The following is a 26966-nucleotide window of genomic DNA, read 5'->3' as shown; positions in this document are numbered from 1 at the left end:
GGAGACAGACAGGAGGATCACAGGCTCAAGGTCAGTTTCAGTAATGTAGCAAGACTGTTTCAAAATAAAAGACAAAAAGGGCTGGGGTTGTAACTTGGAGGTAGAACGCCCCTGGTTTAAATCCCCTGAAATAAATAAATAAATAAATAAATAAATAAATAAGAGATGAATTAAATAAGAATAAAGATGTTTGTAATGGCAAGACATTTTAGCCAAAATTACACCCATCAAAACATAAGCTTCACTAGGCTGGAATTTTTGTTTTGTCCCCTACAGTACTGCTAGCATTTAGAACAATGCCTGCATGCAACTTAATAAATGTTTCCTTAATTGAGGATGAAATGACTTGGGTGCAGAAGCCACACAGCTGTGTTCTGATCCACTGACTGCCTAGTACGTAGTCACTGTACCCCATAACACTTCCGTCAATGACGGTCCCCTATCCCACAGTGACCAGGGAAGAGTACATCACCTGGGGACTGCAGGCCATGGGGCTTGTGCTACGTACATCACCTGGGGTACATCACCTGGGGACTGCAGTACATCACCTGGGGTATATCACCTGGGGACTGCAGGCCATGGGGCTTGTGCTACGTACATCACCTGGGGTACATCACCTGGGGACTGCAGTACATCACCTGGGGACACTGCAGTCATGGGGTTTGTGCTACGTACATGCTGTGACATTCAGGCAACAACGATTTCCCATCATTAAGTGGCACTCGGTGGCGTATACCAAGAGCGTAAGGAGAGACCACAAACGGCCTGCCTGACACCTTAGCCGACAGCATCACACTGGGGAAAATTGTTACTTGATGAAGACAGCGAACGGAAGGAAGTCAGACCAGAAAACTGGGCGGGAACTCAGATGAAATGTGACCCATATGGATTTCCCTGTACAGACAGGGAAAAAATCCAATGTAGGGTCTCAGGATAGAGAAGGCTCTGCAGAGGCCCCAAGGAAAGGCCTAGCAAGCTGAGGTTGGGAACAAGGCCTGCGCCAGCAACACCCACCTTGGCTTCGTGGAAGGAGCGTCCAGAACAGGGGGCCCGGCACCAGGCTCATTCTTTGATACCGTGGATAGAATGCAGACATCTGGAGTCTCACGGAGGTCATGAGGCGCCTGCCCAGAGAAGAATGGATGAAATAGGAAAGAACTTTGAAATTATTATTAGTGTAGAGTTCAAGAAAGAGGCTCATGAAGGATATGGCTGTCTTCACAGCCCTTGGTTCTGTGTATACCCAAAGACAAATCTATCCCCAAAAGAAATTCCAAGCAGGCTTTAGAAGGCTTTCAAACAATCTAGGGCTGTTGAGAAATAGAACTGGCTATTCTAGGAAATTGTAGTTTCTCATCATTGAAAAGAAAGAGAGGAGAATGCAGATTTATATTTATCAAGTGCCTGCCACACTCACAATGCTAGACCAGAAAATCCATCTAATTTCATTTCTTCCTCAGGATCATCCTTGTAGCTAAGTACTTATTATTCAAACAAAACCCTTATAACCAAGATTATCTATAGTTGTACATGGGTGGTTAACTGGGGGGAGAAATTGAAATAGGCAGCCGAAGACGCTATGTGCTGGGTGTGGTAGCACATGCCTGTAATCCCAATGCTTAAGAGGCTGAGACAGCAGGATTGAAAGTTAGAGGCCCACCTCAGCAATTTAGTGAAGCCCTGTTACAAAATTTTAAAAGGCTGGGAGTACATCTCAGAGATAGGATGCCTCTGGGTTCAATCCCCAGTCCTGCCAAAAAAAAAAAAAAAAAAAGCTATATACGTACCTCACATTTAATTTAATTTCATATATGTGATTGTTCTTTCTCTGCCCTTAATGTTGAATCACGTCCTTTCTTTGAAGACAGATCTGCAAATTGATATCCCTGTGGTCTTTCATAGACTCTGCCTCTGTGGATTGGCCATGATTTCTGGCTTTCATTTCTTTAACCTGGAACAAGAACATAAGCGCCCGCCATCAGGGACAGGAATGGGGACTGTCACCAGGTTTTTCTCATTTCTCCCTGGCCCTTGCAACCATCACCCGATTTAAATCAGCGCACGTGCTCCAAGTCTTTATATCATGTTCAACAATTTCAGAGAAGATAGACACAATTCTGTTTTTCCACCAACTTACACATTGATTAAATTTGTGATTATATTAGCCCATAGAGCTGGCGTGGGCAGGTCCGTGGGCATTTGCCAGAGGCCCAGGGCTGCTCCAGCCAGGCCTGTGTGCATGCTGTGGGCACCCAGGGGCGCCCGGCCTGGAAGGAAAGTGGGCAGAGCTGCGGAGAGGGTCCCAAGGCAACGCGCTAACAGCTTCTGCGCTGCCTTTCCATGCTAGAGTGTGTGGCTCTGGGGAAATTAAGTAGTTCACTGTGGTCAGTCAGCTAAGGAGTCTCTACTCTGACTCTACAGTCTCTCTGGGGACCACGCGGTGTGAAGATGCGCTGAACACAGAGCCGCCTTCGCCTGCCCAGGGCTGGGAGCCGGGTTGCTGAGCGCTCTCCAAGACCCTCCAACTCCAAATCTGTGACCGTCTCTACGGTGCTTTCTAGAGACCTTTATGTTCGTTTTGGTCTAAAAAGTTGTGCTGATTTGAACACCCCTCCCCACTAGGGCACCCCTGAGGCTGCATGTGTTGCCAACTAACACTAGTTGACAACATCAACTAACCCAGACTTCAAACTAATCATAAAAGGATAAATTTTGAGTATGAACCAGAATTAGACAGCACACTTTCGTATGAAACCTTGGGACCAGAAAACTGTTCCAGATATAGGATTTGTTTGGAATTTGGAATTTTTGCAAATACTTAATAAGATCTAGAAGACAGAAAGCAAGCGATTCACTTATGTTTCATATCCACTGTGCACAGAGAACATAAAGGTGATTTTCGATTTTCTATGGTATTTTTAATAATGTTGCCCATAAAACAAAATTTCATCATGTTCCACCTACGGCATCAAAGGTTCAGGTTCTAGAGTGGTTCCGATTTCATATTCTCATGCCAGGGATGCCCAGCCCATAGCCTTACGGAGGTTATTATCAACCTCTGAAAACGACAGAGATTGTGAAAAATGCCCAGGTTGAGGAGAAATTACTAAAATTCTAGATTTTTTAAAATATTTCAGCAAAGACAAAGACAAAAAAAATAAAGGAAAAGATGATTCGGTGAAACAACTGTAACAAAACCTCAATACTTTTTTTTTTTTTTTTTTTTTTTTTTTTTTGCGGTACTGGAGATGGGACCCAGGGACATTCTACCTCTGAGCTACACCCACAGCCCTATTTTTTATTCTTTACTTTGAAACAGGGTCTCACTGAGTTGCAAAGGACCTCACTAAGTAGCTGAGGCTGGCCATGGACCGAGATCCTCCTGTCTCAGCCTCCCAAGTGCTGGGCCACAGGCGGGCAGGGGCTTTCGCCTGGCTGGGCAAGTCCTGAAATGAATGCAAACTAGCTAAGGGGCTTGGAGGAGCAGATCCCAGGGCTGCGCCCTCCTGCAGGTGCTACGCTCCCAGGAGCACATCCTGTCTCACTAGAAAGAACCCTCTCACACAAAAAATAATCTCCATAGGACCCCAAACTCCTCCCAGGAGCTTAATAAACACGCAGGTTCTTGGGCTGGACCCCAGACCCCAGAGCAGGCCCGACGGTGGCACAGTCCTTCAGAAACCCGTCCCTGGAATCTGTGTTTATTCATTGTGATTCTGGCGCGGTCTTGACCTGGGGGCCCCGGGACCCCGGAATGGATCCCCCCCTTCCGCGGCCTCGCCCCTCCGGCCGCCCTCCGCTCTCCTAGGGTCCCCCAGGCTCCCCCTCTTGCCACAGTACCAGGTTCGGCCCCAGCCGCCGGGGCTACACTGCGCTCTGCTGGCAGCTAGGCGGCCCTCCGAGGGGAGATGGCCTCTGCAGGGGAGAAGACAAGAGGGAGAAAGACAGTATCTGTTACGGCCATTATTTTCCACTCAGGATCCTATTTTGCCTCTTTGCTCGAGGCCCGTAAATTGAACCTTGAGGGAGGGGCACAGGAATCCCCAGCCCGGAGCTCGGGCCAAGCAAGGGGAAACACTACCCCCCGGTGGCCGCTCTCGGTCATCACAGGCTGCTCGCCCTTAGGGGCACCTGCATCACCAGGTGAGCCACAGCCTGAGCCGTGCAGGTGAGCAAGCACAGCCCTAACCAGCTTTATTTATATTAATAGAAGTGCATTCACCTGGCACAAAATTCACCAGGTCCAAAGTGGTCCAGGGCTAATGTGGATTCTGCTTTGACCCCGTGCCTGCCATGTCACCCGACTAGCCCCTTTTTCCCTGTCCCCTTTCCCAGCACTCGGTGTTGACCCCTTCTTAGCATTTCCTGCAAACCCAGGCTGACTCCCAGCACCCATTCCCAGAGGCTCAATTCTGCAACGCTCAGGGGCCTCCCGGTTCTGAGCCGCCCTACTCTCCAGCGGGTGCCGCGGGCCACGATCGGGTCAGCCTCGGCTGCCCAGATGCGAGGATGCTCCTGCGGAGGAGAGGTGAAGGCCAGACGCAAAGGAAGCCTCCCAAGGGGATCAGTGGTTACGGCCTTGAAACCGATGGCCCAGGGAACCAGCTGACGCTCCTCTGAAGATCTTCGCAACTGGATTACGTTTTAAGAAGCCAGGCATACATGATGAATCTTTAATGCCATAGAAGACAAGGGAAACGCTAATTAGCATGGGAGCCCGAGCATCAGAAACTTCCTTTCAACATGTATTGACCGTATGTTTTTGCTATGAATATTTTATTAATTCATATGAAATGTGTGTGTTATATACCTATTTAAGTGAACTATATATACCACACTTGGCACTGCTTTTAACATCATAACTTGAAGATTAAATTTTTACTGCATGAAGAAAGGAACCAAGCCGGCCACATGCCAGTACTTGGGAGGCTGAGACAGGAGGATCACAAGTTTGGGGGTTGGGTTTTGGTTTTTATCTTCTGCGCTAGGGATTGAACCCAAGGGCATTCTACCTCCAAGCTACATCCACAGCCCTTTTTATTTTTTGGTTTAAAACAGGATCTCACTTGGTTGCTAGAGTCTCACTAAGTTGCCAAGGCTGTCCTCAAACCTGTGATCTTCCTGTCTCAGGCTCCCAAGTCCTGGGATTATAGGTATGTGTACCACACCCAGTATAGATCATAGGTTTGAGGCCAACCTCAGCAACTTAGTGAGACCCTCAAGCGAGACTCTACTTCAAATTTTTTAAAATAAATGCCGGGCGTGGTGGCGCACGCTTGTAATCCCCGCGCTTGGGAGGCTGAGCCAGGAGGATCACACAGGTTCGAAGCCAGCCTCAGCTACTTAGTGAGGCTCTCAACAACTTAGTGAGACCCTGTTTCCAAATAGAGTATAAAATAGGTCTGGGAGTGTAGCCTGGAGGTAGAAAGCCTCTGGGTTCCACCCCCAGTACCACCAAAATAATTAATTAATTAATTAATTAATTAAAAACAGACTTGGGGGTGTAGCTCCAAGGTAGAATGCCCCTGGGTTCAAACCCCCGTTCACCCCCCCAAAAAAGGAAAGCAAAATATTAGCTGGTTCTTCTCGAACTACCAGGTTATATAATTAATTGGATGCATTGCAAGTTTAACTTTCTTCTTTATTATATAATGGACCCATTTACAATCGATCAAAGGATGGTTCTCTTGTTTTTAATGATGTACTATTGGAGCTAATGCTAGTTAACAGTATTTTATTTAGAGATTCAATCAAACGGAAAAGCCAGATGTGCACAGGAGGGGCTCTGCTGTGAAATGCTAGAACTGGTAGCTGAGAGATAAAACCCTAGCACAGTTCCTTCATGTAGACCTGACAGAGAAACAGGGGCCCAGGGATCCACAGTGGCGAACCAAAGGCCCCTCACTCATTTTTCCTCTCCCTCCCAGCCCCAAGTCTCGGAGTCTTCTGTTTTCGTTTTTGTTGGGTTTATTTGTATTGTTGTTGTTTTATTTGGGGAGGGGGTATTGGGGATTGAACCCAGGGGCATTCTACCTTGGAGTTACACCCTCAGCCCTTTTTATTTTTTATTTTGAAGCAGGGCCCCACTAAAGTTGCAGAGGGCCCCACTGAATTGCTGAAGCTGGCTACAGACCTGCAGACCTGCCATCCTCCTGTCTCAGCCTCCCACACGCTGGGATTCAAGCGTGTGTGCCACCACGCCCAGCTCTGAATCTTCTTTTTTGCTGAGCAGCTTGCCAGCTGTAACACTCCAGGACATCAGCCTGATCTCCCTAAGCCTGTTTCCTCGCCAGTGAACTAAAGAAGCAGGAAGGCAATGATGATGAGCCAGTTTCCCCAAAGCTCCTCCTATAAGCATTAACACTCAGCATTAACTGGGCCTGAATAGCACCCACAGATCGGCAACATCACCTGCAAAACAGAAACCAGCCACACCCTCCCGAAGCTGGTTTCCAACTGAGACCCTCCCATCCACCGTGGTCTGTAGACTCACCCATCGGGCTGCGGTTGTAGTATCATTTTTCCCACACCTGAGCCTGACTCAGACCACCTTCTCACCCCCAGGATGCATCAAGACTCTCTGCAGTTGGCTGAGGCATCCTGCCCAAGCAATTTGCTTCTGGAGATATATGCAAATACACTCACAAACCCCTCTGGTTAAGTCGCAAGAACTATGGTCCTGGGAGTCACAACTGCTTCCATCAGAGGGGCAGAAGAGCCAAGCAAAGCCCCTCTGCCCAGAGCCCACAAAGAAACCAGACGTGCAGAGGGGCCACTCAGCAGTCCTAGGTCAAGGTCATCTTTTCCACCCCTAGAGAGATTCAGGCTAAACCTCTGCCTAGTGAGTCTAGCTGTGACATGGGTACCTGGGGAGCTCCCAGAGGGCATCCATGGATGGGCATTTTTGTTGTTGTTGTTGTTGTTATTTTGTTTTGTTTTTGTTTTTGGTGGTACTGGGGGTGGAACCCAGAGGCTTTCTACCTCCAGGCTATACTCCCAGACCTTTCTTTAATATTTTATTTGGAAACAGGGTGTCACTAAGTTGCTGAGAGCCTCACTAAGTAGCTGAGGCTGGATTCGAACCCGTGCGATCCTCCTGTCTCAGCCTCCCAAGCGCGGGGATTACAAGCGTGCGCCACCACGCCCGGCTGGAAGGGGCATTTTAACAGCTTCCTGCCCAGCTCCAAGTAACAACCAGCCCGAGAGCAACCCAGAGAGTGGCCTGTTCCTCCTCTCCCATTGGAAAGGTCTTCCTCCTGGGCTCCAACCCCCACTCCAATTTCCCCAGGGGTTCCCCTATTACCTTCCCCCTTTCCTCTCATCTCTCCCCCACCTTTCCCCAACTTCCACTATTAATGAAAAATCACTCAAGACAATCCTAAGAAAGCTAAGGAAAACTTTATTTAAGATGTATAAGCACCAGGCATGGTGGTGCATGCTTTGTCAGCCCAGTACTTGAGAGGCTGAGATAGGAGGACCACAGGTTCAAGGTCAACAATTTGGCAAGATCCTGTTGCAAAATAAAAAGGGCTGCGGGTGTAGATCAGAAATAGGATGCCCCTGGGTTCAATCCCCAGTGCTAAAACAAAATAAAATAAGATGTACAGGGGCCCCTGCAGTAGAGTCCTGCAGAGAGAGACACTGAGCTCAGCCCTGCATCTACCAGCCAGGGGTGTGGGCCTTTCTTGGGTGATGGGTAACTTCTAAAGAGACTTCTACTCCAGAACTGCATCTCCCAGGGCTGCAGCCACCCCCTTTGCAATTTGTCCATCCAAGAGAACACTTTCTCTCAACACACGCACAGAGGCCAGCAGAGGAGCCTCCTTCCCGGCTTCTGCCTCCACGCTACCTCCTCAGGAGCACAGGCTTGCCCAGTGCCCTGGGCCTGCTGTCTCCTGCAGGAGTGCCCAGGCAAGGGCTGCCCCTGCCCTTCTCACAGATGAGGAACAAGGGACAAAAGGTACCATGTTGTGACAAGCCCACCCTGCTCCCCCTAGAAGTGCCCTCTGCATGGAGCATCCTGAGTGACCACAGAGTCACTGCCCTTCTCTGACCCTCTGTGACATCTACCCACCATCAACTACAGGGTGATGGGGTTGAATCACGATGATAATGTAGTTGAGGAGGAGGAGGTTGAATGCCTCCCCCAAACACACGTCGATATTTAATCCCTCTTGTGAGGTATTAAGAAGGTAGAAACTTAATCTGACCACAGCATTTGCAGGTGAGACTTTGAAGAGGTAATTAAAGTCAGATAAGGCCACCAAGGTGGGTCGCTATACAATGGGATCGTAGCTTTATAAAAAGAGGATAGACCTGAGCAAGCACGCTGTCTCTCTGGCCACATGATGCCTGGAGACCCCTGGAGACCCTGCAGAGTCCCCGCCAGAAAGAAGGGCCTCCCCAGATGCACCTGGTCTTGAACTTCCCAGAATTCAGAACAGTGAGGAGCTGAAGAAACATTCTTTGCAAATTAGTTAGTTGCCCGGCATGGTGGCGCACGCTTATAATCTCAGCGCTTGGGAGGCTGAGACAGGAGGATCGCACAGGTTCGAAGCCAGCCTCAGCTACTTAGTGAGGCTCTCAGCAACTTAGTGAGACCCTGTTTCCAAATAAAAGTATAAAATAGGTCTGGGAGTATAGCCCGGAGGTAGAAAAGCCCCTGGGTTCCACCCCCAGTACCACTAAATAATAATAATAATAATAATAATAATAATAATAATAATAATAAATATTCAGTTAGAACAACAGAACACACACTAAGACACTACCATTATTTATCCTCTCCCCCACCAAAAAAAAAGAGTCTAATCCCTGTACATGACCACATGAAATGTCTTGCTTGTAACCGAGAGAGAAATGTACACCAGGACCAGGTGAAGGTGGAGGGTCCCCAAGAAAACCACAATGCTCTCAAACCTGCGGCTCCCAGAGGAAAGCTCTACTGAGATTTTTAAGATTGTAAAGTCATGGTCCTGGAAAAATCAATAGCATCTTACCTACACGTTTGAACTCTTAAAAGCTCTCCTAGGAGCGCGGCATGTAAAAATGATGATCTGTGTGCTGCCCCGAATGTGGCCCTCTCTGCCCTCCCCAGGACCCTGCAGAGTTCCCCCTCAGCAAGGAGGACCTCGTGGCATTATAATGTGAATTCAATGACATTTAGAACATTTAGAACAGTGCCTTGTGGGGATCGATTAAGATGGTCGCCCATGGGAAGGAGCCTTGTCATTTGAAGTCTCCTAGTCAGGAATCCACACCACAAAGGAGCCGATCAGTAGCAATCAGGCCAGTAACCAACGATCAAGCCACACTGGCTCACCAGTGGAGAGCTGGGGGTGACTGCCTCCGTCCTCAGCAGGCAAAGCCCTTCCCAGAGAGCCTGCCTGACACTCTTGCCACCTGCCACCAGGGACTGCCACAGAAATCTTCAGAAAATCACCGGCAGTTTATAGCCCTGCAAGGGTGGGGGGTTAACCTGCCACCTGCAGGAATGGATTCGTTGTTTGGGCCCTTAGGAAAGCAAACCCCAGGGCCATCGTGGTTTTCCTGCACTGTAGCAAGTCCAAGTCCTGCATCTATCCACCCAAGAACACACCCCTGTCCCAAAGGACAACACACCCTCTCCAGCAAATGCTTTTCGGATCCAGCGCTTTTGTCTGCCTGCTGATTCCCTCCTTAAGGAAGCCAGTCAAAGCCTCAGGCCTGCTTGCTATCTCTTTGCAGAAGAACCGCATTGCTAACCCTCCGGAGGGAGCCATGGGGAGAACTTCAAGTCCTAGCATCTCAGTCTACAACGGGAAGTCCGGGACTGCGCAGGGAAAAGGTTCTGCACTGTGTTCTACGTAAGAAAGGGCCTGAGAAGCCATTTATATTATCACACACACCCTTTCAGGACCCTTCTTGGACCATTTTTCGCCTAAGCACGCTCCTTCCCCGGAATTTCAATAAGACAATATTCTAAAACATCAGGCTCCAGCCCGGGCCCCTTAGAGGCCACACACCAGTGTTACAGCTAATGTTTCCCCCTTTAAGGCCGCACATGTTCTCAACAGAGTAGAGACACCCCGGGGGAGGTCTTGAGCTCCACCCTCCCTCCCATTTGACCGTCAGGAGGTCACTTCTTTCCTCACAGCTGTTTGGGGTGCAGAGCAGGGTGGAGCTGGAGGTCTGAGGATCACTCTTCCTGAATGTATGGAGACTCCATACTGCATCCCCATGGCCCCACCCATGCACATGCCCATCTCCGCTGCTAGACTTTCTTTTTCTTTTGACCCTTTAGATCATAATGTCTTGAGGCTCTTCTGATCATTTGTTTTGCTTTTGTAAATAAAAATTGCCAATTATAAATTACTGATTTCAGCCGGGCGTGGTGGCACACGCTTGTAATCCCCGCGCTTGGGAGGCTGAGACAGGAGGATCACGCAGGTTCGAAGCCAGCCTCAGTTACTTAGTGAGGCTCTCGGCAACTTAGTGAGACCCTGTTTCTAATAAAATATAAATGGGTCTGGGAGTATAGCCCGGAGGTAGAAAGCCCCTGGGTTCCACCCCCAGTACCACTAAATAAATAAATAAATAAATAAATAAATAAATAAATGACTGATTTCAACTGAATACTGTGCACCTTGCAAATGTGGGGCGCTGAGCGAGGACACTGCCCCCAAGTGCCCGGCCTCCGGTCTGATGTCGCCCGATGCCCTTTGTGTGGGAGACGGTTCTGCCCCATGGTGAACGGTCCTGCAGAAGCTTGAAAGACCTCCTACTAAAGTAAAACTTCTAGCAAATAGCTCTGCTAAAATGGTCATGCTGAAGTCACAGCCTCAGAGACCATCCTCAGAGAACTTACTGGACGCTACGTAAAAACCAAGTGATTTTATCCTTGAGATATAAAATCCTTTCCCACTCCAGAATCATAACGCCTCAGCTGCCCAAAGCTGCTGAAAACAGGAAGGCCTGATAGATTAGTCCCCACCCATGGAGAGCCCATTAGGCACAAAACTAAAGCTTCTGCTGCAGATAAGTCCCTTGGTGTGGGCACAAGGCAGGACTGCAGAACCAGCCCCAGCAGCACCTGCCCGAGGGAGGAAGGAGGCTGGCAGGGCCTCCTTCCTCATCCTCTCTTATCCCCTGGTTAGCAAAGGTTTTGTTTTGTTTGTTTGTTTGTTTGTTTTTGATAAAGACGGAGATAGGGTACACACCTGTAATCTCAGTACCTGGGAAGCTGAGACAGGAAGATCGCAGCAAGTTAGCAAGGCTTTCAGCAACTTAGTGAGAGCCTGTTTCAAAATAAAAATGTCTGAGGTATAGCTTGGAGGTAGAACGTCCCTAGGTTCAACTCCTAATATCAAAAAATGTAAAACAATAAAAGTTTTTGTTTTGGGGGAGATGGGTTTGGGGATGGAACCCAGGGGCATTCAACCTCTGAGCTACACCCCCTGCCCTATTTTTTATTCTCTATTTTGAAACCGGGTCTCACTGAGTTGCAGAGGGCCTCACTAAGTAGCTCAGGCTGTCCGCGAACTGCCATCCTCAGGTCTGAGCCTCCCGAATGCTGGTATTACAAGCGTGCGCCACCACGCCCGGCAATAAAAGTTTGCTGGGGGAAAAAAAGCAGGGCAGAAGATTCAAACCAGCAGTAAATAAGTAAATATTTATAAAACAGAACAAAAAGACAGTTGGAAGGAAAGTTTGAAACAGGCTGTGAGCTGATTAATTGTTCAGCCAGGAAGTTGTGTCACTAGCAAAGTCAACAGGGTGGTTAAAGGGTGATACTGAAAGGGTTTGGGGAAAGCCCTTTTTTCTTAAAGTTTCAAGCTCTACCAAAGAATACGGGAAAAGGAAGCCAGGCTGCTCCCGGCTCCTTCTGCTCCCTCGGCTGCACACCCAGGTGTCCCTTCCAGAATCCAGTGTGTCCTGCAGGGGTCTCTATTTGAATCAGATCGCTTTAACCAGGGAATCTTCTTGAGTGTCTGCTGAGCCCACAAGTAATCTACATACCTTTCCAGGTCAACGTGGCACTTAGAATGGGATTCATTACATCAGGAGAATGTCCCTTCTGAGTACCCACAAAGAAAATATGTGGGAAATTGCAGCCAACTGGACTCAAAAAGAACAAATCCTTCCTGACGTCCTAGAAAGAAACGCTAAGTTCTCTAGTGCCCCTAGTGTCAAGCTGAGGAAGTCCGCTTTCTCCCGCTGACGCCTTCCACCTGGACTCCTGGCTGTGAGGCCCAGCAGTGTGTGTGCTGGTGTTCCTGTTGGTGTCCAGTGCAGAGGCGGCAGGCTTTGCACTGCACAGCACTCAGGTCCGGGGTGTGTGTTCCCGCTGACTCTACCATGAGAACTGTAGCTTGTTGGCTACTGGCAACAAACTACAAAGCTTAATCCTGCCCTAAACCAATGCGCCAATGTCTTAACTATTTCTTAAAGAAGGCCTAATCAAGCTATTTTTGTTGTTGTTGTGTGTGCGGTCTTGGGGTTGGGACCCAGAGGCATTCTGCCTCCGAGCTACACCCTCAGCCCTATTTTTTATTCTGTATTTGTAAAACAGGGTCTCACTGAGTTGCAAAGGACCTCACTAAACTGAGGCTGTCTGCAAACCATGATCCTCCTGCCTCAGCCTCCCAAATGCTGAGATTACAAGTGTGCACTGCCATGCCTGGCTAATCAAGCTATTTTTAAAACTTAACTATGACTATAACTGAAAACTAGAAGCAGTTTGTGGGTGTGGGTAAATCACAGACCTTCAAACTCAGTGGAAAAATTTTTTTTTTCGGGTCTGGGGATGGAACCCAGGGGCATTTGACCTCCAAGCTACACCCCTTGCCCAATTTTTTATTCTTTATTTTGAAACAGGGTCTCACTGAGTTGCAAAGGGCCTCAATAATTAGCTGAATCCTCCAGTCTCAGCCACCCAAATGCTGGAATTACAAGCATGTGCCACCATGCCCGGCTAGTGGAAATACTTAGTTATGATAAACAATGAGAACCTGTGAAGTATGAGTGTTTTAGCAACAGGAAGAGCTTTAAACCACAAATCCTAGATTCTCACTCAGTAAAGGGCCAGCAACGCCCTTGTTCTCTCTGGCATAACATCCAGTCATCAGTCGGTATCATGGGCACTGGTTCCAGGATCCCTCATGGATACCAAACTCCATGGATGCCCACGTGCTTCATATAAAATGTCATAGAATCTGTATGTGACTTGCACGCATCCTCCTATATACTTTAAGCCATCTCTAGACTACTCAATACAAATTCTGTGTAAACAGTTGTAATGCTATATTTTAGGCAGCAATAACAAGGAAAAAAATGTCTGTGCAGGTTCTATGCAGACGCGCTCGGTGTAGACCTAACATGGCGGCTTTGACCGAGGTTGGTTGGATTCGTGGATTCAGAGGGCTGCTTGTGACCTAGAGTCGCTTTGAAGGTCAGAAATTCCTTTCTACTGATTGCCCTTCTTCTGCTCAGAACCTTATCAGAATCAGGACGTGCTCTGAGACTAGTTTCTTTACTGTTTTTAACCAACTTAGAGTGTGCACGGTCCTTCCCACGCCCTGGGCCAGGCAGCAAAAATGATAAGACAGGATTTGCTCTCAGGAAGAAGCACCAGCTGCATCAGTGAGGAGCTGAGCCCATCAGGAATCCGCTCAGAGGGGAGACTTGACACTAGGGGTGCATGGAGCAGCAGCCTTGACCCAGGTGAGCTCTTCACAAGTTCACAAGAGGAAACCCCAGTAAGGGGAGCAGAGAGATCAGTTGGGGAATCCTTCCTCCCTCATGATGCAACGCCAAGGTCTTCCCTGGAGGGGCTGAGGCAGTGCATGCTGGGAGATACCAACAGGATTCTCCAGTCCCTCCTCCATAAACACGCCTGCCGGCAACAGCCCTGTTGTGGTATCTCGGAATCTCTACTTTGTTCGCTCAGGCAGCTGCAGGGGCTTTTCCTTCCCGGTCCACCCTCCAGATAAGGAGCAGCAGCCGAGAAGAAGCAGAGGAGCGGAGTGCCTGCCCCGTATGGGACGCAGTGGATGGCTGCGGCTGGACACAGCCCCTCCACACCAATCGCTCCAGGAAAGGTTTGCTTCTGAATATCACCTCTCTGAAATGTGCCTGTTAGCACGCATTCCTTTGTCCCATCTGGAGGAAGAATGCGGGCTAGAGAAGATGGCCCTTACAAGGTACTGGAGTTTTAATCTCGAGGTTGGCTAGGCCTTCCATATACCATAAGGAGAGAGACTGTTACGCCCATTTTCTGAACGGGAAAGCAGGCCTGAAGATGAGGCCCGGTGGAGTCACAATGCTCTCCCGGAGTGGGGCACTCAGGCACCCTGCACACTGCAAACACCACCTGTTTTTGCAATGGAGACACAATGTCCATGTGGTTCACACATTTCCACAGGTTACCACCACTCAGAAGGAGGACAGAACGTCTCCAGCGCACCAGAAGCCCCCAGCCTTCCTCCCAGGTACACACTCTCCTGCCCGCAAGGTGCCTGAGTACAAGCTCCAGCCGCCTTTAATATCAAAAGCCCCAGGAACTCGCACAGGGGTGCTTGTGTCGGATTTCTTGGATGCAGCTAGGGATGGTCTTGACTGTGGTCAAAGTGTGGCAGTGAATAAGACTCTTTATTGAGGCTTCTTATGGGGGGAGTTGCAGTTCTGGGGATTGAACCCAAGAGTATTCTACCCTGAGCTACACCCCTCAGCCCCTTTTTATTTTTCATTTTGAAACAGTCTCGCTACGTTCCTGAGGCTGGCCTCGAACCTGTGATCCTTCTGTCTCAATCTCCCAAGTACTGGGATTACAGGTGTGCACCACCATGACTAGCCTTTATTGAGACGTCTTGCTCCAACAGAAGGGAAATGGCAATGATCAAGAGAGTGTAAGGGTGAGGGTGACTCTCCGGACAAAGGAAAAAGCTGGTTTTATTAGGGATGGGCTAGAGTTCAGGAATGTTGATTGGCTTTAGGTATATTTTAAAGGTTCGTCCTTCCTTCCTTCCTTCTTTCCTTCCTTCCTTCCTTCCTTTCTTTCCTTTTTTCTTTTCCCGGTAGTTTTTAGTGTAGATGCAGCACCCTTGTATACACATCTCTGCTTTGGGACAAGGACGAGTTACTATAGCTGTTAAGAGAATGCATGCGTGACCAGGCATGGTGGCGCACCTGAAATACCAGCACTTGGGAGGCTGAGACAGAGGTTCAAGGCTAGAGGCCATCCCAGCAACTTAGTAAGTCCTCAGCAATTTAGTGAGATCCTTCTTCCAAATAAAATGTGAAAATATCGGTGCTATAATGTGGAGGTAGAAGGTCCCTGGGTTCAATCTCCAGTACAAGAGGGGTGGGGGCACAGAGACAGAAAGAGCACAATTCCTGGTACTTAACAAGTTGGGAGCCCTGAGAGTTGGCTGAGCTTGAGTTAACCCCCTCCGAGTGCACCTGCCCTTCTTCTCAGGCTCATTTTCCCAGTAGTGATGCATTTTTCTTCTTGAGCAGAAAGGGGTGAAGGTCTTTGAAAACTGTTTCCTGGTTTTCCGGAGTTCTCTAGCTGCAGCTGGGTGGGGAACCCCAGCACCTCTCCTCAGGAGAACTGGCAGGACTTTCTGTCCATTCCCTCTCTGCCCTGCTCATCTCCGACTGATGAAACCAGCAACGACTCATGTCTCAGTGCCAGACGCTGTCTTAGGTGCCCAGCAAGTGGTGATGGCAAAGCCAGCTTGGTCCCTGTTCTCAAGGTACCAAGAGTTTGAAGATGAGTTGACACTCAATAGCCACGCAGATGTGAGCGGGTCCCTGGCACTGGGCAGTGACAGAGCCCAGGAGGCTCAGAAAGAAACTGGGGAGGGGCCAAGGTAGCATTGCTGGGGACGTGGCAAAGGCCAGTGCTCAGCATTGTCCAGGAGCAGGAGGGAAAGCTCTAGGGCAGAAAGGGTGGGATGTGAAAAGGCCCTGTGGTGGGAAAGCATGAGAAGGAGCCGTGAAGAGGCTGTGTTTCTCCCAAAGCAAGGGGAAGCCATCGAAGCCTTGAAGGCAGTGTGGGTTGGTGAGGGGGCCCCAGAGGACCTGAAACAGCAGGTGAGGGCAAGGTCAGCCAGACATCACCAAGACCCACGTGTGAGGTAGGATGTGGTACCCTGAGCAAACCCAGGCTACGTGTGTGACCCACACACACAGGTTTTATAGAGACTATTCTGTGGTCAGAGACCACAAAGAATTTGCCCTTAGGGATTGTCTCTTGTGAAAATTTTCTCATAAATACGTCCAAGAAAGTATCCATGTATCTTTAATATTTGCCATCATATAATTTATCTACATAAAGAACTAGTGCTGGTAAAAGTTTAAGAACTGGCTCTCCCCAAACAAGACCGTATGTGTTACACATACATTTGTAAATACCTAATACTACTAGAAACTTCCAAACATAAGAATGAGCAGCTCATACTTGTCGTAAAATTATAAAATAGAGCCGGGCGTGGTGGCTCACGCCTGTCGTCCCAGTACATGGGAGGCTGAAACAGGAGGGTCGCAGGTTCAAGGCCAGCCTCAAAAACTTAGTGAGGTCCTCTGCAACTTTGGAGACCCTGTTTCCAAATAAAAAATATAATAGGGCTGGGAGTGTATCTTGGAGGTAGAATGCCCCTGGGTTCCATCCCTGTTAACACACACACACACACACACACACACACACACACACACACAATGATAAAATCGACACACTTTTCACTGTAAATTCCATGTGGCACTTTGATTTTCATAGACGTCTTTTACTGACCTTGCCAATCTGCATTGCAATTCCACCCTGATTTGGCAAATGAGAATTCACACTACCCTGTGTGTGAGAATTCTCAGCTACCACTGAGAAGAACCTAGAACCTGTAACACACAGCTCTCGGAAGCCCCCAGCGCTGGCTACAGGCCAAGGGGGACTCAGGGCCAGAGGAGCTGCGGGAATTAGGGTGGGCTCAGAGGCCCAGGGTTGGCGCAGTGCTGCTCCTAGACCAGAGCTCGCTCCCCACAGAGGACAGGGGGAGGGGGAGGGCAGGGGGAAGGGAGACAGGGGGAGGGGGAGGACAGGGGGAGGGGGAGGGCAGGGGAGGGAGAGGGCAGGGGGAGGGAGAGGACAGGGGGAGGGGGAGGGAGAGGGCAGGGGGAGGGAGAGGACAGGGGGAGGGGGAGGACAGGGGAAGGGAGACAGGGGGAGGGAGAGGACAGGGGGAGGGAGAGGACAGGGGGAGGGAGAGGACAGGGGAGGGAGAGGGCAGGGGGAGGGAGAGGACAGGGGAGGGAGAGGGCAGGGGGAGGGGGAGGACAGAAGGAGGGGTAGGGCAGGGGAAGGGAGACAGGGGGAGGGAGAGGACAGGGGGAGGGAGAGGACAGGGGAGGGAGAGGGCAGGGGGAGGGAGAGGACAGGGGAGGGAGAGGGCAGGGGAGGGAGAGGATGGGGGAGGGGGAGGGCAGGGGGAGGGGGAGGACAGAAGGAGGGGTAGGGCAGGGGAAGGGGAGGACAGGGGAGGGGGAGGGCAAGGGGAGGGGGAGGACGGGGAGGGGAGGGAGAAGACAGGGGGAGGGGGAGGGGGAGGACAGGGGGAGGGAGAGGACGGGGGAGGGGAGGACAGGGGGAGGAAGAGGACTGGAGGGAGAGGACAGGGGGAGGGAGGGAGAGAGGGGAAAAAAAGAAATGTAGGAAGACAAGAAGACAAAGGCTTGAGGCCAGCCCCAGCAAGTAGTGAGGATCTCACCAACCCGGTGAGACCCTGTTTCTAAACAAAAACAAAAAAATAGGGCTGGGGTGTGGCTCAGAGGCAGAATGCCCCTGGGTTCAACACCAATGCCACAAAAAAGGGGGGAGGAGAAAGGAAGAAAGAGAAAAGGAGGATAAGGATGAGGAGGAAGAAAGGGAGGGAAGGAGGATGGATTCAGGTGGACCTGCAGTTTTCTGTCCACTCCACCTTAACAACAAATACAAAGCTGGAAAAAGCTTAAAGTCACCAACTCTCCTTGGATCATTAAAAAAGGTGAGGGCATGGGGGAAAACACCCCCAAAACTGGAAAGACAGAAGGTAAGCCGTCACCAGAGAAGCCGGCGGGCTCCCAGGAAGCGGTGCCCGGACTTTGTACAGTCTCAGCTCCACGCAGTCCAGTCTGAGCCTCTCACCGTGAGCACAGGAGAAAAATCCCTCTGTGTTTCCATCAGGGGAAGGGAAAAGAAGCTTGCCAGTGTGTGTGTGTGTGTGTGTGTGTGTGTGTGTGTGTTAGAAGTGGGGGGACTGGGGATTTAACCCAGGGGTGTTTCATCTCTGATCTACATCCCCAACCCTTTTTATTTGAAAACAGTGTCTCACTAAGCTAATTTGCTGAGGTTGTCCTTAAACCTGTGATCCTCCTGTCTCAGCCCCTCAAGTACTGGGAACTGCATACCACCATGCCTGGCTCCATTCTTCTTAAAAAGGCCCAAAATCCTGAGACAGGAGGATCGCGGTTCAGGGACAGCCTCAGCTACTTAGCGAGGCCCTTTGCAACTCATTGAGACCCCGTTTCAAAATAAAGAATAAAGAGCACTGGGCGTGGTGGCGCACACTTGTAATTCCCGCACTTGGGAGGCAGAGACAGGAGGATGGCGCAGGTTTGAAGCCAGCCGCTGGCTTAAGAGACCCTGTTTCCAAATAAAAATATAAAAATAGGTCTGAGAGTGTAGCCCGGAGGTAGAAGGGTTTCCAGGAACCCCAGTACTGCCAAAATAAATAAATAAATAAACAAACAAACAAACAAACAAACGAAATAGCTGGGCATGGTGGCACACGCTTGTAATCCCCACGCTTGTAATCCCCACGCTTGGGAGGCGAGACAGGAGGATCGCGCAAGTTCGAAGCCAGCCGCACTGGCTTAAGAGACCCTGTTTCCAAATAAAATATAAAATAGCTCTGGGAGTGTAGCCCGGAGGCAGGCGGGTTTCCAGGAACCCCAGTACCACCAAAATAAATAAATAAATAAATAAATAAATAAATAAATAAATATAAATAAATAAAATTAACAAAATAAAAAATAAAATCATAGCACACGCTTGTAATCCCAGCATTCAGGAGGCTGAGACAGGAGGCTCGCAGTCCGCTGACAGCCTCAGCCACTTAGTGAGGCCCTCCACAACTTAGTGAGACTCTGTTTCAAAATAAAGAATAAAAAATAGGGCAGGGGTGTAGCTCGGAGGTCGAATGCCATAGAAAGCCACAGTGAGGGACCCTAGGAGATGGGCGTGAGCTTAGGAGGTGGAGATCGGAAAGGCACGGAGGGGAAGCATCGCCATGGCTTTCAGGGCCGTAGGACATTGAACTAACTTGTGTTTCTAAATCACATTCTGGCTGCTCTGTAGATAGCGGGTTGGTTACTGCTTGAAGCCGGAAGAACGTCAGAGGGCTATGTGTCAGTTCAAGAGACAGGGGACGAGCCAGGAGTGGTGTCACACACCTGTTCTCCTAGTACTTGGGAGGCTGAGAAAGGGGGATCGGAGGTTCGAGGCCAACTTCACAACTTCAGAAGACCCTATTTCAATAAATAAATGAATTAATTAATTAATAAAGCTCGGGAGTGTAGCCCCAGGGTAGAATGCCTTTAAGTTCAATGCCCAGTGCCAAAGAGAGCCCAGGACTGAGCAGCGTGGAGGTGCTGGAGCAGCCCAGGTGCAGGCGGGAGCAGGTCGGGTGGTGGAGTGAGGACGACCTGCTGTAGGTTGTTACCTTGGAAAACTGTTCCGGTGTCCCTATTGGGCTCCAAAACTGTAACAGTGTGATATGTAGCTGCGGGTTCTTGTTCTTGTAGAGAAAAATAGCCAGAATTGCTGTAAGTTTAAGCAATTTTTATTATTACAAGGCAGAAAGAGACAGGAAGCACTGCTTTTGAGGTACAGCAGAGTGAAAATAAGTCACTGAAGTTTTGACCATCAGAACAGTTTTTTTTATAAGGATTCATAATCTCCTTTTTCCCATCCTGCTTAGCCAATCGTCTTTTCCTCTCCTCCTGACCTAGTGCAGGCGCAGGCCCACCAGTATCCCCATGATACAAGCCTTTCTTGTTAGATTTATGACCAAGATGTGTTACTTGGTTAACAAGGTCAGGGGTTACATGGTATGTGCCTGTAACGTTGAAATTGAGTTGGAGGTGTCGCAAAGGAAGAAAACACCAGCCAAGTTATTAAAGGCCTCTTTAATCAACCAGCACCTTCTAACAAGGGCTGCCAACTGTGGGTGAAGGGACCAATGACCGAGCAGCAGAGCCATGTGGTCGGTCAGCAGAGTCGTGGGGCAGAGAGGGCGTGAGGGGATATTTATAGCGGGGGTCTTGGGGTGGAGCTAGGTCCTCTCCTGACATACAGAGTCTGTCTCGCGATGTCTGGAGTCACGTGACATCTCCGCTTCTGGCTTCCAGAATCCGCCTTCTGTCTCTACTGCGGGGTCCCGTAGGGAGAGGGGTGGACTGACCTATCAGTGCCCGCTTTGGAAAAGGCCTGTACCATCTTCCCGCGTCCTTTGGGGAGTTTTTAGCCATTTTTATCTCGATCTGCTAGAAGTTATTTATTATGTAAACTTGTCTTTAAAGTATGGAGATGTTGGGCTCTTTTGAGTACTTGGTAATTAATATAGGGTTCTCTTAACCTTAAACTACTGTTAAGAATTTAGTGTTGGCTTAACACTCCACGTTTAGCTGGGCTAACAGCTAACTTTTAGCTGACTGAGGTCACTATTGGCTGCAGCTCTTGACTGACAGCTTAGAGGCAGAGAAAAGGATTTTACAGTTTTGCCTAATATGAAAGCTTATTCTTACTAGCAATGAATACAGCTCTTATTAACAATCACAGGCTAGTCTGGAGACCCCAAGCATGTCTGATCTATCTGCTCATTTCCTCTCACATGTAGGTGTCGAGCTGGCGTGGTGGTGCACCCTTGTAATCCCAGTACTTGGGAGGCTGAGACAGGAGGGTCGCAGGTTCACAGTCAGCCTCAGCAAACTATTGCGTTCCTCTGCAACTCGGTGTGATCCTGTTTCCAAATAAAAAATAAAATAGGGCTGGGGGTGTAGCTCAGAGGTAGCACCACAAAACAAAGTATCTGTCTCTTCGTTTTCCATTTTATTACTAAGGTCTTATAATTTATCCCCTTGACCATATTAAGAGGCTTATAACTCTTCCTGGGGCCTCCTCTTCCCCTCCATCTCCACACAGCTGACAGGATTATTTTTGTGGGGGACGTGTGTGGCTCCGTGGTAGAGCCCGTGCTGAGCTGCTGGGTGTTCAATCCCCAGCACCACAAAAAAACCTGTTTCTTTTTTTTTTTTTTTTTTTTTTGCCATTATACTGGGGTTCCTGGAAGCCCTTCTACCTCCGGGCTACACTCCCAGACCTATTTTATACTTTTTTATTTGGAAACAGGATCTCTTAAAGCCAGCGCAACTGGCTTCGAACCTGCGCGATCCTCCTGTCTCCGCCTCCCAAGTGCGGGGATTACAAGCGTGCGCTACCACGCCTGGTGCTGAAAAACCTGTTTCTAATCAATGACTTTTCTAAACAAAAGTAATCCCATTACTCCCCTCCGTAAAATTCTTAGACAAGCCCTTAAATGCCTTCCTTTGGGACAGGGAAAGGGATAACAATGTTAAGCATTTCACTTATACAGTCCCCATCTAATCCTCTCAGAATCCCAGGAAAAGCGATTCTCTCTATTTTATGAGTAATAAACTGAGTCTGGGAGTAATTCCAGTACTTGGGAGGCTGAGACAGGAGGGTTGCCGGTGCTTAGCCAGCCTCAGCTACTTAGTGAGGCCCTCTGCAACTTAGTGAGACTCTGCGTCAAAATAAAGAATAAAAATAAGGCTGGAAGTGTGGCTTGGAGGTAGAATGCCCCCGGGTTCCATCTCCAGTACCGCAAAAATAAATAAATAAACACATAAATAAATCGAGTCTGTGCTGGACGTGGTGCCGCATGCTTGTAATCCCAGCATTCGGGAGACTGAGACAGGAGGATCGCGGTTCGCAGCCAGCCTCAAGCTACTTAGTGAGGCCCTTTGCAACTCAGTGAGACCCTGTTTCAAAATAAAGAATAAGGAGCCGGGCATGGTGGTGCACACTTGTAGTCCCAGTACTTGGGAAGCTGAGACAGGAGGTAGAATGCCACCGGGTTCAATCCCCTGTACCACAAAAAGAAAAAAAGAAAAATAGCCAGGCGTGGTAGTGCATGCCTGTATTCTCAGTACTTGGGAGGCTGGAACAGGAGGCTCACACATTCGAAGCCAGCCTCAGCAACTTCATGAGGCTTCCAGCAACTTGGTGAGACTCTGTTTCCAAATAAAAAATAAATAAAATGGGCTGGAAATGTAGCTCTGAGGTTCTGAGGTAGAATGCCCCTGGGTTCAATCCCTAACGTGCGCGCACACACACACACACACAGAGACGAAGAAAAGTTTCAGAAAAATAACACACAGTATGAGACCACTTTTATTTATTTTTATTTATTTTTTTTTTTTTTTTTTTGCAGTACTGGCTTCATCTCCAATCTTGAAGGTCAGAAAGCCCCACTTGAGAGTCTGGGACAGGTGGGTCACAAGTTCAAAGCCAGCCTCAACAATTTAGCAAAACCCTCGGCAATTTAGCAAGAACTTGTTTCAAAATAAAAAAAAATAAAATAGGGCTGGGAACAGGTGCAGTGGCACAAAACTGTAATCCCAGTACTTGGAAGGCAGAGACAGGAGGATCCCAGGTCCAAGGCCAGCCTCAGCAACTTGGCAAGGCCCTCAGCAACTCAGTGAGACTCTGTTTCAAAATAAAAAGTGAAACAGGGCTGGAGTGTAGCTCAGAGGAAGAATTCCCCTGGATAAAATAATCATGATATAACAACATCAACAACAACAGAGCTGGGGCTGCAGCTCAGGGGTACAAATCACCTAGATTCAATCCCTAATACCAAGAAACAAAAAAGAAAACTTTACCCGATCAGGTTTTGGCAATGCCCACACAGCCTGGCGCCGGGCTAACAAGCCTGTGATCTCCAGGCAACCGATTTCAGCGGCTTGCCACATCGGCAGTATTTGTCCACAACCGAGTGCCTGGATTTCAAGCTTTGGCCGCCCCGCCCGCAGTGGAGGCGGCGCCTTCCTCGCTTCCAGGTGACTTCAGGCAGCCTTCAAACACACGTAAAAGGGAGTGTTTGTTGGCAATTTTTTGCTGTCCGTTCATTTCTTTCACAATTCATATTAAAACATCATTCTTTGTGGGACGATGTGAATAACCTTGAAAATCCAGAGCGCGGGCGTGCAGAACCCGGGGTGATGTTCCCTCCGACACAGTTAGGGGCCCCCACCCTGTGGGAGGCCTGCCAGGAACTGCGGAGAATAAAGACAAACGCGGCATTCTCTAACTTTCAGGAAGTTCATAACCCCACGGAGGGATCAGACTTGTAAATAAAAAACAATAGTACAAGTCATCAAAGGCCCAGAACCTCCTGCGAAGGTTATAGTCATTCTGTGGAAACTTGGCACATACCTAATTCTTCTGGGCCTCACCTCTCATCTAGAAAATAAGAGGAGCAAATAAAGTGTACATGTAAAGAGTTTTCCAGAAGAGCTGGTGGAGGCTCACTCCTGTAATCCCAGTACTTGGGAGGCTGAGACAGGAGGTTTGCAGGTTTAAGGCCAGCCTTAGCAATTTAGCAAGACCCTATTTCAAAATAAAAAAATAAAATAAAACTGGGGGTGTGGCTCACAGGTAGAACGTCCCTGGGTTCAATTCCCAGGAACACTTGCACGCAGGCACACACACGCTGGCAGGAAATGGGTTTCGCTGTATACAGTGTATTATTAAATTTAGCCGGACGTGGTGGCACACATTTGTAACCCCGGTACTTGGGAGGCTGAGACTGGAGGATCACAGGTTCCTGGTCACCCTCAACTAATGAGGTCCTCTGCGGCTTAGTAAGAACCTGTTTCAAAATAAAGAATTAAAAATAGGGCTGAGTATGTAGCTCAGAGGTAGAATGCCCCTGGGTTCCATCCTCAGTTCTGGGGGTGGGGGGAGATGCTTTTTTGATCCACTCAGATAATCTCTGCCTTTAGATTGGCCAATTTAGACCACTGAAGTTCAAAGTGGATTATACACACACACACACACACACACACACACACACACACACACACACACACACTTGGGCAGCATGGATGCTTTGTAAGTGACATTTTCATACCGGGTATGTAGTTGTGTGGTAACGCACTGAAGGACATTCAGTGGGTCTCGTGCCTTCAAGGACTAATGTGTTTTACCAAATTGGAGACGGGGAAGGCAATAATTTGGCGATGCAGGGAAGTGAGTTAAGAGAATTGTAGTCGGCGAGAACAGTATACACGCCTGCAGCCCCGGCTGCCCAGGAGGCTGAGGCAGGAGGATCTCTTGAGCCCGAGAGTGTGAGGTCAGCCTTAATATGGGCAGCATATCAAGACCCTGTCTCAAAAAGGAAGATTTTTATTTTCAAAAGCTATTTAAAAATAAAATAGGGCTAGCCGGGCGTGGTGGCGCACGCTTGTGATCCCCACGCTTGGGAGGCTGAGACAGGAGGATCGCGCGGGTTCGAAGCCAGCCTCAGCTACTTAGTGAGACCCTGTTTCCAAATAAAATATAAAATGGGTCTGGGAGTGTAGCCCGGAGGTAGAAAGCCTCTGGGTTCCACCCCCAGCACCACCAATTAAAAAAAATAAATAAATAATAAAATAAAATAAAATAGGGCTGAAAGTAGACTGCCCTGGATTCAATCCCCAGTATCACACACACCCAAAAAAAAAAAAAAAAAAAAAAAAGAGGAGGACTTTGAGTGCTTGAAGGAGGCGCACTCACTGCCTTTTTGCTAAGGCAGGGGAGGACCTGAGGGGTGGGTTAGCTGCCTCCTGGACCCAGCAGCTGGAGAGTGAGAATTCAGAATTCTTTTCTAATGTAAGCGGATCCCTTTGACACTTTATCCCTGGCATTTGGAACAGGAGGATCCCCAGGGCCCCTGCAGTTTCTAACCCACATTCCCAGGCACAGGAGACCAACCGGTTCTAATTAGAAGACCATTAGCCATGTTTACATTTTATTTCAATAAGTACTAATATCCCCCTGCAGTCTGACATCATAAATAAATCACCCACCTCGGTCCTCTGGCCACATAAATTCTATTCTGTTTCTTCCTTGAGTGACAGAGGTTAAGAAAATATATTAAAATTACACCTTAATTATGTTGTCAGAATACAGTTTTTTCCAAGGCATGTATCAGGCCTACAGGGGTGGGGAGAACAAATAGGGGGAAAAAACCATGTTTTGAGAGATTTAAAGATTCATAAAATTTATTTTATTCATTAGAAACAGATGTACCGTATCTAATTAGAATGACAAGTTTTCTGAAAACGTCAAGCCGTAACTGGAACCCACCAGGAACGCCAAGTTTAAAGCCCAGAGCGACATGGGCTAAAACAAAGATAAATGAGGCCTAGTCCCGGAAAACCGAGACTTGACAGCACCTACTACCAGGCCAGATGGGGCAGCCAGTGTCTAGAATTCATGAGGTTTGCTTACGCTAATCAACAGCAGCAGGCAGCCCAAAAGAACACCTACCGAGAAGCAAGGAAGCCAAGCCACTCCGTAGGATACCTGGAATCCCAGGACCTGGGAGGCTGAGACAGGAGGATCACAGGTCCGAGGCCAGCTTCAGCCACTTAGTGAGCCCCTCAGCAACCGAGCAAAAGCATTTCCAATTAAAAAATAAAACAGAGCCGGGCGTGGTGGCGCACGCTTGTCATCCCCGCGCTTGGGAGGCGGAGACAGGAGGATCGCGCAGGTTCGAAGCCAGCCTCAGCTACTTAGTGAGGCTCTCGGCAACTTAGTGAGACCCTGTTTCCAAATAAAATATAAAAGAGGTCTGGGAGTATAGCTCGGAGGTAGAAAGCCTCTGGGTTCCACCCCCAGCACCACAAAAAAAATATAAATAATAAATAAATAAATAAATAAATAAATAAATAAATAAATAAATAAAACAGGGCTGGGGGTGTTACATGGAGGAAGAATGCCCCTAAGACTCAATTCCCAGCAACACACACACACACACACACACACACACACACACACACATACACACACACACGGTACAATTGGGCCTGAACTATGCTTTTCAAATGCACACCAGGGGGTTGGGGATGGAACTCAGTCACAAAGTGCTGTCCTAGCAAGATCTCGCGCTAGGCCCGGTGTTTCGTCCCCAGTACAGCAAAAATAAAAGAAAATGCACCCTAGGGCTCTATAACCCAGCACTTGGGAGGCTGAGACAGGAGGACCACGCAGTTTCGAAGCCAGCCTCAGCTACTTAGTGAGACCCTGTTTCCAAATAAGGTATAAAATAGGTCTAGGACTATAGCCCAGAGGTAGAAAGCCTCTGGGTTCCATTCCCGGTACCACCAACATAAAAAAAGAAAATACTAGGGAAAAAATTGCATCAGTGCCAAACACACATAGGTCTTCTTCCTTGTTGTTCTTCCCTAGACAGGACCCTGCAATTATTTAAGGAACATTTTTACGCTGTATCCAATGTTATAAATAATTCAGAGGACTTAAAGCATGAAGGAGGATTGCATAGGTTACATGAAAATACTTTACCACTTTGTGTAAGAGACTTGCACATCCTCAGATTTTAGTATCCGCAGTTCATCCTGTAACCTAAACCCCATGGATACCAAGGAGTAATTGTACCTATGGCCAAAGGTCCCATTGGGGCTATGCTATATCAAGCCCATCTCGTGTGATGGCACATGCCTGTAATCCCAGGACTTGGGAGGCTGAGACAGGAGGATGGCGAGTTCCAGGCCAGCCTCCACAATTTACTGAGGCCCTCCACAACTTAGTGAGACCCTGTTTTGAAAGAATAAAATCAGCTGGGAGTGTAGCTCAGAGGCAGTGTGCCCCTGAA

The 26966-nt window shown here is 48.7% G+C and overlaps 1 protein-coding gene across 1 annotated transcript in view; it reads left to right on the top strand.

The window, feature by feature from the left end:
- Nucleotides 1-428: 428 nt before the first annotated feature.
- SLC28A3 (solute carrier family 28 member 3) overlaps nucleotides 429-26966 on the top strand; it is a gene marked incomplete at both ends in the record, with an annotated part of 116320 nt that continues 89782 nt past the window's right edge. Inside the window, 10 exons of the mRNA XM_080709002.1 lie at nucleotides 429-518; nucleotides 4126-4168; nucleotides 4460-4528; nucleotides 7902-7960; nucleotides 9727-9845; nucleotides 10114-10168; nucleotides 13967-14078; nucleotides 20209-20277; nucleotides 20419-20449; nucleotides 23049-23148. Of these exons, the coding sequence (XP_080565128.1) occupies nucleotides 429-518; nucleotides 4126-4168; nucleotides 4460-4528; nucleotides 7902-7960; nucleotides 9727-9845; nucleotides 10114-10168; nucleotides 13967-14078; nucleotides 20209-20277; nucleotides 20419-20449; nucleotides 23049-23148 (747 nt within the window). The remainder of the gene's footprint in view (nucleotides 519-4125; nucleotides 4169-4459; nucleotides 4529-7901; nucleotides 7961-9726; nucleotides 9846-10113; nucleotides 10169-13966; nucleotides 14079-20208; nucleotides 20278-20418; nucleotides 20450-23048; nucleotides 23149-26966) is intronic.

This window comes from Muscardinus avellanarius (genome assembly GCF_963383645.1).
Source record: "Muscardinus avellanarius genome assembly, chromosome: 13".
Lineage (NCBI taxonomy): Eukaryota > Metazoa > Chordata > Mammalia > Rodentia > Gliridae > Muscardinus > Muscardinus avellanarius.
This window is presented reverse-complemented; position numbering and strand designations above follow the sequence as displayed.